The sequence below is a fragment of the Ursus arctos genome, unplaced genomic scaffold (genome assembly GCF_023065955.2).
Source record: "Ursus arctos isolate Adak ecotype North America unplaced genomic scaffold, UrsArc2.0 scaffold_12, whole genome shotgun sequence".
Lineage (NCBI taxonomy): Eukaryota > Metazoa > Chordata > Mammalia > Carnivora > Ursidae > Ursus > Ursus arctos.
The window spans coordinates 50,928,372-50,943,365 of record NW_026622786.1 but is presented as its reverse complement, the minus strand read 5'-3'; the positions used below and the strand labels follow the sequence as shown (position 1 = coordinate 50,943,365).

The 14,994-nt window shown below is 39.6% G+C and overlaps 1 protein-coding gene across 7 annotated transcripts in view; it reads left to right on the top strand.

The window, feature by feature from the left end:
* IL12RB2 (interleukin 12 receptor subunit beta 2) overlaps positions 1-14,994 on the top strand; it is an 81,034-nt gene that overhangs the window by 22,167 nt on the left and 43,873 nt on the right. For all 7 annotated transcript variants that reach the window (XM_057310577.1, XM_057310580.1, XM_026497847.4 and 4 more), the window contains 3 exons: positions 634-776; positions 2,093-2,243; positions 11,659-11,738. In XM_057310577.1, the coding sequence (XP_057166560.1) occupies positions 634-776; positions 2,093-2,243; positions 11,659-11,738 (374 nt within the window). The remainder of the gene's footprint in view (positions 1-633; positions 777-2,092; positions 2,244-11,658; positions 11,739-14,994) is intronic.

The following is a 14,994-nucleotide window of genomic DNA, read 5'->3' as shown; positions in this document are numbered from 1 at the left end:
GACTGGGCTTCTGGCCTGCCTTAAGTTCTGGCCTTATACTGCGCATGTCTCTGCCCTCTTCCCACAGCCCCTCTTTGCACACATACTGCTATGAGTCTTGTCATAGGCATTTACCATACATTTTCCTATCACACTTCTCCTCATCTTACCTTCCATTTCTTCACATTGACTCTTCCACTGTAAGGCACCTTCTTTCCCTTTTATTCTTTTCCTGTGTTCTCCATTCCTCTGCCCCTTCCATATGACCTTTTCCTACCAATGTTTCTTCCCTTTCGGAGAGGTGATCACCGCTAGCCACCTCTGCCTTCTCAGTCATTGGAACTCTCAAGTTTGGCACATTGGTTTTCTTGATACGTTGGATTAAATGCAGTCGACACTATCACTAATGTTGGAGGTAGTTTATTTGGTAAAAATGAAGGTAGATTAAGGAGAATTATTTTAGTTATTTCATAGTGAATCAACCTTTTTCTTCTCTGAAAAGCCAGGGGTTTCTCTCTTATATATTTCACCAACTTAGTGGTCATGTATCTTTGAAATGAGTTTTGTTCAATTCTTTCTAGCTCATGTCAAAACAAAGGTTATTTCCGATTGTGGAGCCTGAATCACACTTTTTTTGTTTGTCCTGATTACCAGTGAGGCCTCTTCCTCCATGCGACATCAGAATCAAATGTGTAAACGCTTCTGTGAGCAGATGTATCCTTCAGTGGAGCGACGAGGGGCTGGTGCTGCTTAATCGACTCAGATATCGGCCCAACAGCAGCTGGTCCTGGAAAATGGTAATGGTTTTGAGAGTAAAAGGAAAAATCAGGGAGGGGCTCTTAATATCACTGCACAGATCTCTGTCTTTTCATGCCAGCAAAGTACTGGGTTTGAGAATATTTAGCCCTAAAGTACACACTTGAGATGGATCAGATAGTCATATACACCTCTGTTTGCTAAGAAATATCTTGAATTTTGATCACTGATTCTGAAGGTTTTTTTGAAGATTTTATTTATTTATTGGAGAGAAAGAGAGAGCACAAGCAGAAGGAGAAGCAGGCTCCCCTCTGAGCAAGGAGCCCGATGCTGGACTCGATCTCAGGACCCAGGGATCATGACCTGAGCCAAAGGCAAACGCCCAGCCGAATGAGCCACCCAGGCATCCCTGATTCTGAAATGTTTTTAGCCACAGGCTTCTGCAAACCAATATTAATTTTCTGTGATTTATTTCTAGTAAAGGATTCATTTCACCTTGTTATGCTACCCCTCCCTCTGTATGACTTTTTAGTAATTTTTTAAATATACTTGAAAGAGGAATATTAGGGAATGTCTGTTGAGACTTACACGGAATTTAATATTCCAAAGATAAAGATGCACACTTTGATTTCATGTTAGACATTAATTTTTTTACAATTAGATTTTAAGATTATAATTCCTTTTAGTATTTTGTAAAATATAAACGCTTATAATAATAACAAAATGTAAGTTCCACATATAGCTGAAACTCAGGAGAAATATAGTAATTTTTTAATATAATTAAAATTTTCTTTCTGAAGCCAGTTCTATGTCTGTGTTAAAACATTTATCACATTGGGGGCTCCTGGGTGGTTCATTTAGTTAAGCATCTGCCTTCAGTTCGGGTCATGATCCTGGGGTCCTGAGATCGAGCTCTGATCTCTGCTTAGCAGGGAGTCTGCTTATCCCTCTCCCTCTGCTCCTACCCTTGCTCATGCTTGCTCTCTCTTGCTCTCTTTCTCTCTCAAATAAATAAGATCTTTAAAAAAAATCATTTATCACATTGTAATCGTGACCAAATAAAGATAATCTCTAGAAAATTCTCCAAGGCTGTTCTGAAAAATGGTATTTTTCAGCTTGTTTCAGGATCCCCCTTGGGGCCTTTATAGATGGGTTCCTAGACCCCAGAGTTTGTTTTTATGAGAAGCTAATTCAGATTAACATCATTTGCATTCAATAACCCTGTCATTGTGTTCTCAATGAATGACAGATATAAAAAATAGAAAGGGTTATCTACTCAAGTTTCTTGCCTATGTGTGTCAAAATTCTTTATTTTAATTTTAATAGACCTCTTAAAAAAAATCTTGTCTGATTCAAGGTCAGTGCTACAAATGTCAAAGGAAGACATGATTTGCTGGACCTGAAACCATTTACAGAGTATGAATTTCAGATTTCCTCTAAGCTACATCTATATAAAGGTAGTTGGAGTGATTGGAGTGAATCGTTGAGAACACAAACACCAGAAGAAGGTATGTGTTTTAAAGAGGGGAGTGGGAGGAGAGGGAGGAGAGACAGGAGGGGGAGAGGAAGATATAACGATTTCCTTGGAATAGGATCTCTAAAGTACTGGTACTGAACCAACAAGTTAATTTAATGCATAAATTGAGTGCATTAATTAATAAGTCAATTTTGACATTAGCTTAAGTACTGTAATTGTCCAGGGCGATATGTTTATATTTGTAGGCAATTTTTAACATGCGGTCAAGTCCTACTCTTGCTTGTTACATGTTGTCATATTGGTTACAAGCTGATGCTTCAGTAATGTTTAGTTATAACTCCATTTCTGTTTCTCTTCCTATCTCAGGAATTCTCTCATTCCACAAAACCATAACCAGTAATTTCATATCTTTATGAAAGTTAAAACTTGATACATTTTTCTATGAAAAATAATTTTCTATGAAAATTAAAAGCTTGAAAGAAGGTGTCCTCTGGAGACATAACATTTTAAATAAAGGTTAACATCCAGCAAGCCTCTCTCCTCCAGACATCATGGCACTGCAGCTCATCACTCCTCTGATACTTGTTGCTCCAGTGAGGGCCACCAGATTGCCCATAGCTACGGAAAGGATATCAAATATAATTCTCAGTCTGATGGGCTTTTCTTTTTGGCAAGTATAGGGAAGACAGCTTACGAGGTGCAATCAAACATTTTATTGGAGCAAAATTACCTGTATGAGCTTTATGCCAATATTAGCAAATCTTTGGATACACAAGAAGAAGCCATCTGAGTAAGAGTTTTTAACAGCACTCATTTAGTGACATACTATACAACTTTTCTCGATCTGTAAATTTGGCTCAGAAAAGAAATTGTTGTCATATAATCCATTGCTTATATTATGTGGAGATTCTGAAGTACTAATGTGAGAAAATCTAAGTGCTTATTTGTAAAATTTATGGATATGTGTGCCTGTAAGTTAGTCTCATAAGTTACATTCATTTTCCGTGAGCTGCTAATGGCCTTTGAGTGCTGATGACACTTATCAGTGATACCCCAATGACTTTCAAGGACCCGAAGTATTTATTAATAAGATATAATACCCAATAAACAAATTATAGTATAATTGTGTATTCTTCCTTTCTTCTGTCAATTGCATTTCTGTATTTTAAAAAATATTTTAAAATAAATCCACCCAACAAATTATAATTCATTCCCTCTCATTTTATGATATAGATCTCTTAATGTTGAGCCACTTGTTCCCCATTTAAATATTTGTCATTTTTATAATCCAGAGCTTACTCTTTTTATAATTTTATTACACATAGTCAAAGTAATGTATTTTTTAAATACCTCATGGGTTAGACTTTGTTTATATGCCTTACAGATAAAATTTTTGAAAATGGGCCATATTTTATGTCCAAGGCCAAGGTAGTTAATAGGCTGAGAACTTTTTAAGTTCTATCACATTAGGCTTAACTATAAACCAAGGAAACTGTGGGCTTGTGAATTCTTGTCATTCTTACTGACGTTTAGTAATGACCTGTTTGGAGATGTGTGAAGAGGATTTTTTTTTTTTAATGTCTATCTGTTGAATTAAAAACACTCCAGGGTAGGGCAGTAACTTCCTCACAGCCCCTAAAACAAACCACTATCATAACAATGAGTGCAGCAGCTTGTCATGGTTGTGAATTCATGGACAGTTATGAATTGAACCAAGGAACTGGCTCGTTCAGAGTAATCGCAGGGGTTTGTGAAGAAACCCATCCTCCAAGGTACCAGGTTTACCAAGCTCTGCTGGCTTCCTTTCAGTGTCTGCATTTCCCTTGTCGTGTTTGATCTTTCTGTGGGTTTATGCAAGACCTCTTCCCTCTTACTCTGAGCAGCATGGTTTTCACCCCTTACCGCTGTTTCTGTCATCAGTTTCTTTATGAAACACCAACTGATGTCACCTAAAAGGTGTGAATTTTTTTTAGCACTTCTTCTTTTTCAACTTTTGACTGTGTACGCATATGTAACTTGGCATTTAAAAAAATTACTAGTAAGCTTTTTTTTTTTTTTTTTTTTTTTTTTTTTTTTTTAGTTTTTAAAACTGTGAATGACCTTACGATAGAGCTCTTTGTAACCTTTGCTGCTCCAAACTCAGAGCAGTGTTCTCTCCTGGTGGATTGGGCACAGTTATTTAGATCATGTCAGCAGAGAATGAGGGCTTTATTTACTCCATATGGCCCTTTCCTATGTCATTAAATTCAACTTCTGTCATGGTCCTCCATGAAAAACACTTTTTAAATGGCCACTAAATGAAAAGGAGGAGGAAAGAACTTGCTTTCCTTTGTTGAGGAGGACAGTCCCTCAGTATCTATCAAAAGCAGGCCTGATTCTGGGAACTGAACAACCATATTTTGACTGTAGTGGAAAAACATTCTTGATTTTGAGCTGCATGGCCTCCAGACATGCCTGAGAGTATGCCCAGGTGTTAGGGGAAGGTGATTCCCTCACCACTCAGAGCACCCAGGAGGAGACTCCAAAATAAAGATGAACAGGCCGTTCCTTAGAGCTGTGGTATCAATCAGGTGTTTCTGTCTGCTCATTCGCCATTTTTTAAAGTCTTATTTACATGTTTTGAAACTTATACTCTACTATGGACAATTAATATGCTCAAACTCATGCCAGAGCAGTAAAGGAGTATCCCTCCCCCATCATAGGTGATTGGTGAGAGACCCCCAAAGGGGAGAAAATGCAGGGTTACCAGTTGCAACCACCCCTTCTCAAGTTGAGACGCTAGGCAATTCACTCAGTCTTTTGTAATTCTGAAATATTGCCAAGATGGGTTAATTTAAATGAAGAGAAGAACCCTGACCCATGGTAAGCATTCAGTAAATTTAGCTGTTGTTTTCTTCATTTGAAAAGGAGCTTGTTCAAGGTTCCAGAACTAGTAAGTAGAGAAGCCACGTTTTGAACACTAGGTCTGTTCATTGCATAGCCCAAGCTCCTTGCTTTGCACCCTTCAGTTACCTGGCTCTGAGAAGGCCAATTAAATGCTAGAGGTTATTTTACCATTTTGGTTAGCAAGTACTTCATAACAGTCTAGTGTAGGGGTCAGCAAACATTTGCTGTAAAGGTCTAGACAGTAAATATTGTCAGCTTTGCAGACCACATCTCTGTCACAAGTACTAAAATCTGCTATTACAGTGTGCAAGCAGCCAATGACAGTGTATAAATATGTAGACAAAGCTATGTTCCCATAAAACCTTATTTATGGACACTGAAATTTGAATTTTATGTAACTTTCATATATCAAGAAAAATTATTCTTCTGTTTGCGTTCAACCACTTAAAAATGTAAAAACAAAAAGTAAAAACCATTGTTAGGCCACAGGTTGTACCAAAATAGGGAACAGATTTGGCCCACAGGCCGTAATTTGCTGACTCCTAAACTAGCTAAACTTGAATATATCATATTTGTGTCTTTCTGCTTAATGCTTGAGAAAATGAGAATGAAATGTTCTTAGCCTTTGAAAGAGACTTGCATGCAAACATTTTCATTAGAAGGAAAATGTTATGTTTGAGATCCAATGACAGTCTCTGCCCTCCTTTCTTTTTTTGAACACCTATCCTGGAAGAAATCAACGTCTGGGCTCAATTATTTGATAAGTTGGTGATTATCCCAAAGAAAGAAATGCTTTCCCTGTAGCCTTCCAAGCAGAAACCAATGAAAAAAATACACTTCCCTAGATGATCTGTGAGGAAGGTGTTTGTGTATCAGGAACTATCCTAGATGCTAGGATAGATGATAACTAGTCAGATCTTCAGACTCAAGGGCTTATAGTCTATTTTGGAACATTAGGGAAAGATCCCTGAAGGATATGACTCCAAGAAGAAATGCAAAGTTCAAAGGGAATCTTGTGGCTGGCCTCCCCTCACCTGGAACATATGGCTTCCAAGGTCATTGCAGTAGAAGAAAGGAGCTAGTTTCTCCTTGAAGTACTAGATTCTTTAGAATTCTGTGAAATCTCATATTCCTGGATTTTATTCTGCTTTATTGGCAGTTCTTCTTGGTCCCTTGCTGGTCATTTTTCTCTTCTCAGTATCAATCCCTATGGCTCCCTTCTTTTCCCAGGTGACCTTATCCAGTCCCATGGCTCTAAAACTAGACAAACAGATGATAGAGAGAAGATAGATAGATAGATAGATGATAGATAGATAGATAGATAGATAGAAAGAAAGAAAATATAGTTTCAGTCTTCGACTCCCTCTACATCTTCAGATTCGTGCTCCAGTAGCCTATTCCATATCCTACCTAGATATCAACAGACATTCTGAACGTCACATAGCCTAGACAAAACATCATTTTCTCCAAAGCAAAATGTTTCTAAAATACTTTGGTTTCCATATTTTCTATTTCAGTAAACAATACCACCACCTTCCTAGTTACTGAAGTCGAAAATCAAGAAATTATACTTAAATTCTCCTTTTCCCCCATTCCCCTATATCAGCACTTGACTCTCCTAAACAATAACAAAATCTGTTCATTCCTTCTGTTGCCAGTATGATTATCCTAGTTTAAGCTACTTTCTCCTTACAAAGGATAACAACAAAATGAACAGTTATGACATTCAACTTAAATACTATAAAATTACCAATATATTCTTACCCCTGTCATGCCTCCCCAGAGGTAATATTATCCTGTACATTTATCAGTACTTTTCTCATAGCTTTCAGAAATGTATGTATCTCTAAACAATAATTAGTTTTGCTTGTTTCTGAGCTTAATCAAAATTATATACTGTAATGCAACTTGATCTGTCTCCCATCACTCTGGCACAATGCCTCCACTAGTTTTAGTATGGATGAAACCTCCCCGCTTCTATCAAGAAACAAGCTCTTTGCTTGTGACCTGTGTTTTTAAAATGTTAAAAGCTTGGGGCACCTGGGTGGCGCAGTTGGTTAAGCATCCAATGCTTGATTTCAGCTCAGGTCATGATCTCATGGTCATGGTCTCAGGGTCATGAGATTGAGCCCTGCATCAGGCTCTGCACTCAGCGGAGAGTCTACTAAGGACTCTGTCCCTCTCTCTCTGCCTCTCCCCTGGCGCACACACACTCTCTCTCTCTCAAATAAATAAATAAATCTTTTAAAAAAAGTTAAGGGGTGCTTGGATGGCTCAGCTGGTTGAGCGTTTGCCTTTGGTTCAGGTCATTTTCCCAGGGTCCTGGGATCAAGCCCCACGTAGGGCTCTCTGCTTAGCTGGGAGCCTGCTTCTCCCTCTGCCGCTGCTCCCCCTGCTTGTGCTGTCTCTCTTTCTGTGTCAAATAAATAAATAAAATCTTAAGAAAAAAATGTTAAAAAGTCATGTTTCTTAAAAAAAAAAAAAAGGAGAGAGTCCCCAACTATGTCAAATCCTGCTGAGAAGTCCAATGACGTAAGAACAAAGAAGTGACTATTAGATTTGGCAACACAGATTCACTGCCAACCAGAGGCAGTGTCAGTAGAATGATGGGGAGACGATCTCAGGTGCTGTAGGTGAGGGACTAAACACAGGACAATTCACAGCTCTTCAAGAAGTTCTGTAAAGTAGAGCAGAGACGCAGGGCAGTAGCTGGAGCAGGATGAGGTATCAGGAAATGCTTTGCCTGGTTTTGTTGTTAGGATCAGAGAAAATTCAGTGTATTTTCAAGGTAATGATAAGATCTCAGCAGAGAGGGAGAAATTAATGATGCATGAGAAGTGGGGGAAAGGTCCTTGATAAAGCAAGAGAGGATGGGATTCAGCACTTGGGTTAAGGGGTTGAACTTTGATGGCAGTAGGGGTGCTATGTTTGGGAATTGATGGTGAAGTTTGGAGGTTTCCATGGTGGAAAGATGAGAGAATCCCTGCCTGATTACTTCCTTTTGCTCAGTGAAGTATGAAACAAAAACATCAGTTGAGAGAAACCTATCATTAGAAGTGGTCAGGTGGAGGGAATGACAATACTAGCTACCGGGAAGGAACAACCTGTGGATGGTGGCCCTTCATGACTAGTAAAAGCAGTGACAGAAAGAAGTGGAAAGAGAGAGTGAACCACGTGTTAAACATCATTAATCAAGAAGGAAGAGGAATGGGGGAGTCTGTATAGGGTTTCCCTTGCAGACATAGCTGGTGATAACGTCTGAAAATAAAACTTGTTTAATCAAGTAGATACTTGTAAGATCTGTTTGAATCTAATTGTTTAAAACTAGATTTTGGATAAATGGATCATCCCCAAAAAGAGCTCATGAAGGAACCAGGGCAGCGAATACCTTATCTCTTCCTTGCCCTGCTTGGAACATAAGTTGGATCAAAAAATTCTCCTGTGTTGCCTTTAGTCCACTACCTGAAACATCCCAAGATAATGCCTTTTCCATATTCTCTTTGTGTTAAATTCCTCATTTTCACTGTTCTTGGAAATCTTTATACTCCTCCTTACTGCCTGTGAAACCTCCACCAAGGGATTGCTTTCCACCTGTGATTCAGTTGCTCTTGTCCACGTTCCTGCTCTTGCCTTGGCTTTAGATATGGACGCTCATCTCAGAAGCACATGGGTTGACTGATTTGTTTGCCACACATACTGGTTCATAGAAACCCAGAATCTTGGGATTTTGGCGTTGAAAGCACCCTCAAGGTCATTTAGGCCAATCTCCTGCTTAATTTAGGATCTTTGTTTTTTTTCACACTGGGACTCTGTTCAACCCTAGAGTTTCCCCGTTTATTATATAGGAGGTAGTTTCATCTCAGGAGACCTGACTTTCATTTCTAAATATTTGTATTTTTAATCATTTGTGCCCATTTGTTTTGTAATCACTTGAACATTGGCCTTTGAATTTTTTTTTTTTCTGGCCTGCCTATAATAGTTTTATCTGCCTTTGTTAGATAACACTGAGGTTAGGACTTCAAGTGATTTTGTGTCAGTTGAATGTCAAAGATTTTCTTTAATATCAGCTCTTATGTTGCTTTAAGCAGCAGTGGTTTAACACCCCTGGTCATGAAATTTTACACTTTGAAACTCACACAGATTCAGCTAATGATTTCTCTCCCATAGAGGCTAACACTGCAGGTGGGCACCATTAAAATTTCAGTTTCACTTGCAATTTTTCCTTTGAAGAGACTGTGATTCTAGAATTCAATTCTTAGCTCTGTAGTAATCTGGTAGGTTGTAGATCTTTAATGAGGCAATGAGTGTTCCTTTAAATTTTTTACCAATATGTAATTAACTGAGACATTAACACTAAAGAGTCAGCTGACTTTGACATTGAGCACAACCAAGTTTCCAAATCCTGATTATGTAGTCAATGTCTGGATTATCTAGTTTTCTCAGATCTTTGCTCAATGTGGTGAACTGTAATGGAAGAGCAGGGTCTTTGGAAACAGTGAAACCCGGGCTCAGCTCCTGACTTTGCCATTTACCAGCTCCAAGTGTTCTGTAGATCTTTAACTTTTGTCAGCCTCCTTGTCCTCAGCTCTAAAACAGGTGTAGCCACATGCACCCCCTGCATTCATTGTGTGACTATTAAATGAGATAATGTACAGTATATGAAGTGTCCAGATATTTCCTGGAACATAGTAAGTGGTTGATAACTGTCAGGTCCCCTTTCCTTCTGTTGCCTGTGCTTTTTTCCTTTTTACATCTGGACTAGTAGGAAAAAAGTCCTAGGCTTGATTTCTGGGTCGCTGTTCATAATCCTGAAGGATGGAGAACATTTTCAGAATGTATTTCTTGTCTTTAGGTCCTCACTGCAAGGGTAGAAGTTACCGCTAGTGGGAAGAGAGGGGAAGAAAATAGGTGAATGTTTAGAAAAAAAACAGAAAGGGAAGAGGGGGAGAGAGGCAGGAAAAGGAAGTGACAAAGGAAGAGAGTAGAACATGAAAGAGCACCTGTTGAGGGTGGAAGTATTGTAGAGAAATTGTAAGCCTTCTCAGAGCCAGGTAACTGCAGGGTGCAGAGCAAAGAGCTTGGGCTATGCGATGAAACAGACCAGTGTTCAAAACCTAGCTTCTCCACTTACTAGTTCTGGGACTGCAAACAAGCTCCGTTAGTTCTCAGCACTTCATTTTCTAAATGAAGAAAACAGCAACAGCTAAATTTACTGAGTGCTTACCAGGATTCTTCTATTCATTTAATTCTCACAACAGCCCCATGTGACGTATAGAACTATGCCACTCTTTCAACAGATGAGGAAACTGGCTTAAGGTCGTGGTTAACATTGTTCAAGATTGCAGAGCTGGGATTTGCCCATAGATGGTCTCGCTCTGGAGTTCACACTTCAACCACTGCACTAGAGCTGCGTACATCATGGCGGGGGGGGGGGGATGGGGGGAGGAGGACATGGGAAGTAACTGTGAGTGGGCCCCCACAGGACCTGCCCAGAGTATGTGCAGGTGCATGTGCTCCCTACCCTTCCTTCTTTCTCTTCTCCTCTCCCTGGCTTCTTGTCCTCTGTTTTGCCAGTGGGACTTAATGTTCTGGAAACTTCCATCTGGTTAAATGGAACTTGCCACTCGAGAAGGAACCCCTGTGCAGCTCCATCTCAATACACTCTAAGTGTCAGTGTAAACAAGTCACATTGGTGCAGTTGAAGACTGTTTTCAAGGGCTCCTTCTATGAATCCCACCCCTGACTATAAATCAAGACAAATCTGAAAATGGAAGAAATAAAACTATTTCACCCAATCACATGGGTGCACACACTGTCTCTTACACACATAGGAGTTGATTATTCAGTTCCTTTTCTAATCTGTTTGATTGACTTTTTCAAATTAAATTAGGTCAGCCTGTGTTTTAGCATCAAGTAGCTAATATTGCCTGAATTGTCCATTCGTTCATTCATCACCTAACAAAGAGTTATTGGGAACCTGTTACATTCTAAGCACTGCATAGGTATGAGGGATGTTAAGATGAATGAGATAGGCCTTCCTTTCAAGTAGATCGTTGCCTAATGATCATAAAACCAAATAATTATGCCACAACATGGTAAGTTCAGGAATGAAAGTGAACCCAGAGTTTATCATTTGTATTTTACATTTTTACAGGGTCAAAAAATATGTTCCTTATGATTTATGGTTTTCTTTTTCTGTTGAGAATTCTTTCTGCATTCCAACAAAAAAGAAAGAACCACACATACTATCTTTGAGTTATTTTCTTAATACATATTTTAAGAGTAAGTTAGTAATCTAATTTCCTCATCATCATTTTTTAAGATTTGTTTTTAAGGTAACCTCGTATTTTCTATGGCCAACAATATACATGTTCATTGTTTAACAAAAAGAAAGCAATACTGGGGCATGAAGAAAATTGAAATTGTCCTATAATCCTACTCTCCCAGAGTTATTTATTAAATAAGTAATTGCCTTTGAAAGGTTTTATATTGTGTATCTGTGGGTATATATGTGTGTGTGTGTGTGTATACAAAAATATGTTTTTTCCCCTTCAAAACAGAGCCTACAGGGACATTGGATGTCTGGTACATGAAACAGCACATTGACTACAGTAGACAACAGATTTCTCTTTTCTGGAAGGTAAGTTTTCAGTGTCAATATAAAGTTCAAGAGAATTATATATTTAATTTTTTTTTGGTCTTATTTTGTTTTTATTGAGATATAATCGTTATATAAAAATAATTATATTTTTGAACAATGTTTTAAGGCCAAAAAAATAAGTTTTACTTCCGTAATGGCTTTATACAAGGCTTCAGATATTTAGTTGGAGCACATTTTCTCAGTGATATCCTCATGACACTTGACTCAAGGTCATTTACTTCTGCCACATAAGGGTGAGAGCTCTGATTTCTCTCCTCCACACAGCCACATCGTTTCCCCATCCACCTCCATCCCTTCCCATCCCCAGGCATGTCTGACACCACCGCAGCATTTCTTCTGACTCTTGCCCCTCTCAGCCGCCCTACCTCCCCTGCAGACAACATGCCCAGCAGTGACCATGCCACCTTATTCACTTTTTTGGGAAATTAAAGATGGGAAGTGTGTGGATATGGATATTCAGGAATGTATTTTCTACAGTCACCAAAAAGGGAGAGGGTGGAAAGAAGGCTTCTCTACCTCAAGAACTAAAGTAATAGTAGAAAATAGTGTGAACAGGAACAGAAAGGTGCTCTTCCTCAGGAATAGTAGTAAAACAGTGGTGACTTGAACAACCTTCCAGAAAACAGTGAGGCCTAATGTTATTACAGGATGTGAGAGCTTCACAAAGTGCTGAGATCTGGGGTGGTTGTTTCACGTAATCCTTTAAAAACCCTGTGAGGTAGGTACTAGGTATCCCCACTTAACAAATGGAAAAACTGAGTTAGAGAGAGGATGTTCTTCCTACAGTTACCCAGTTACTAAGTGCAGAATTGAGACTGAAACCCCATCCAGACCTCTTTCTGCTACATCATGACTCATCTTAATGAAAAGAAAATACTGGTTGAATTGAACTCCTGATTGGCATGCTCATAAGAGGTTTTCAGGTGAGCTGCACGCCTCTATACTTCCCCAAGCCTGCATCCCTCTCACCACACCTCTTCCAGTTAAGGGTAAATCAACAGTTTTGGAATTATGAAGCTGATGAGCATGAAACCCGAACAGTCAGAGAAATGAATATAAAGTACTCTGTTGGGGTTAGCATGATAGAGTTTGATAATTGCAATCTTCTTCAGTTTTAAGAAATGAGCCGGGCAATAAATGAGCTCTTTCTCCCTCTTTTCCTTTCTCTCTCACATGCACACAAAATGTCTGGTATGAGACTACTATAAATAGCTTGGTGAGTCATAATCAAGCTCTTCACTCTGAAACTAAAACTGCAGCTTAAAATTTATTTTAAAATAAAGCCATGTTTAAGAGCAAGACAATTCTCAAAGCAAGACATTTAGAGCAGCCATAATTTGTGAATATTATAGAAGAAGCCAGCTCAATTCTTGGCTGTTGGTTTTCATTTTCACAAGTAAGCAACTGGTTAAAACCAAAATTCCTTCTTCCATAAAGATTCCTTTTCCCCAAATGTCCTCAGCGGAGATCTGAAAAGATATACTGTTTTAGTTCCGATAAACTTTTGTTAGCCACAGGTAAGGGTCAGCCTACGTGCATATGCAAATTCTTCTCTGCTTCTCATTTTAATCTTGCCCCTAATCCTTGAAAAGCCTAAATTCTAAAGTGAGGTCTTGGAATTCAAAAAGACTTCAGTTCTCTTCTAGTCCATCCTTCCTGTCATAACATTGCTCCCATTCCATCCAGGACAGACAGATACCTCTGCTGGGATCATCTGGGACAGGGAGAATTCTACTTTGTAAGCAGTACATGCTGTGGTGGACATCTCTTACTGTTGGAAAATTTTCCCTTCTGGGGCGCCTGGGTGGCTCAGTCTGTTAAGCAGCTGACTCTTGATTTTAGCTCAGGTCATGATCCCAGGGTCCTGGGATCAAGTCCTGCATCGAGCTCCATGCTCAGTGGGGAGTCTGCTTGAGGATTCTCTGTCCTTGTCCATCTGCCCCTCCCCCAACTCATGCACACACACACACACACTCTCTCTCTCTCTAAAATAAATAAATAAAACTTAAAAAAAACTTCCCCTTTTGTGGAGCCAGAATTGTGTGTGCTAGACTGGAACTGGCTTGAATAAGAAACCAAAAATGTAAATACTAGAAATTTCTACAACTTGGCACTCGATGGTGATCAAGACAGGACACCTTCAAAACCTTCAGTGACTATCCAGCCTGAGAGGCTCCTTAAGGAATGTTGGATCTAGTCCTCAGTTTTTCAGGGCCATTACAGGATTAAGCCCTTTTCTGCAAAATCCTGGGCTTCTTCAGTGGCCCCAAGTAGGCCATTTACCTGGGAGTGGGAGTAAAAGACTGACCAGAGTTACTGAGATGAGCAGGCCTGCTTTGGACCACGAACTACAGAGCCTAAGAGCCAGAGGGAATGTAAGCTGTGTGCAGTCCCACCACTCATGTTACAAACAGGTCTAAGGGAGATGAAGTGACCCCAAAGTGAGGATTTCAGGTACTATGGTACTTGCTGCTGGGACACTTTCCTGAGCAGAAATCACTGCTCCTTCTGTCTGGAACCCCCTTCTGTCCCACTCATACAACTGGGGATTCCTCACACTACTCTCAGGCAGGCTTGGGAATTTGATGGGATGGTGCCATGACATAGGGACTCGTCTAAATGACAAACTAGAAAGAAACGCTGCAGCCAGATCGGGTGCTTTGTGGTGGGGCCCAAATCAGACCTCACTGGGAAAGGAAGCAAAGACGTATGTGTGTGGTGGCTTTGTTTTTTTTTTCACTTTGATCAGTACTGGGAAACCCAATGAGAGGGACACCCTGCCACTGCGGAGAAGGGGATTTCAGGTCTTGGCACCAAAGGAAGCCCCAGGTAAAACCCCATTAGTCTATGAACAAAGTGAGAACATGTTTCTCTAGCAACTGGGGAAATGTGAGATGACCTTTCATTTTTGTAGGATGTTTACATCAGAAGAGAACAACTTGGTGCTGAATGGGTATAGCCTGTGTATGTGAGGGTGTGAAGTATGAATGTAGGTGAGTGTGAGTACGTATGTGTGAGTGTGCGTCTATGTAAGTGATGTCTGTGCGTGTGTGTTGTAGTTGTACGTGAGTGCAAAGGCTAAGTGTGAATGTGTGTGTGAATGGGTGAGTTTTTTATGTTTGTGGGGTGTGAGTGTAGGAATGTATGTACGTATGTATGAGTATATGTATATATGTATATATACTCATATGTATATATGAGTATATGTGTCAGTGTGGGTGCATGTAGGTGAGTG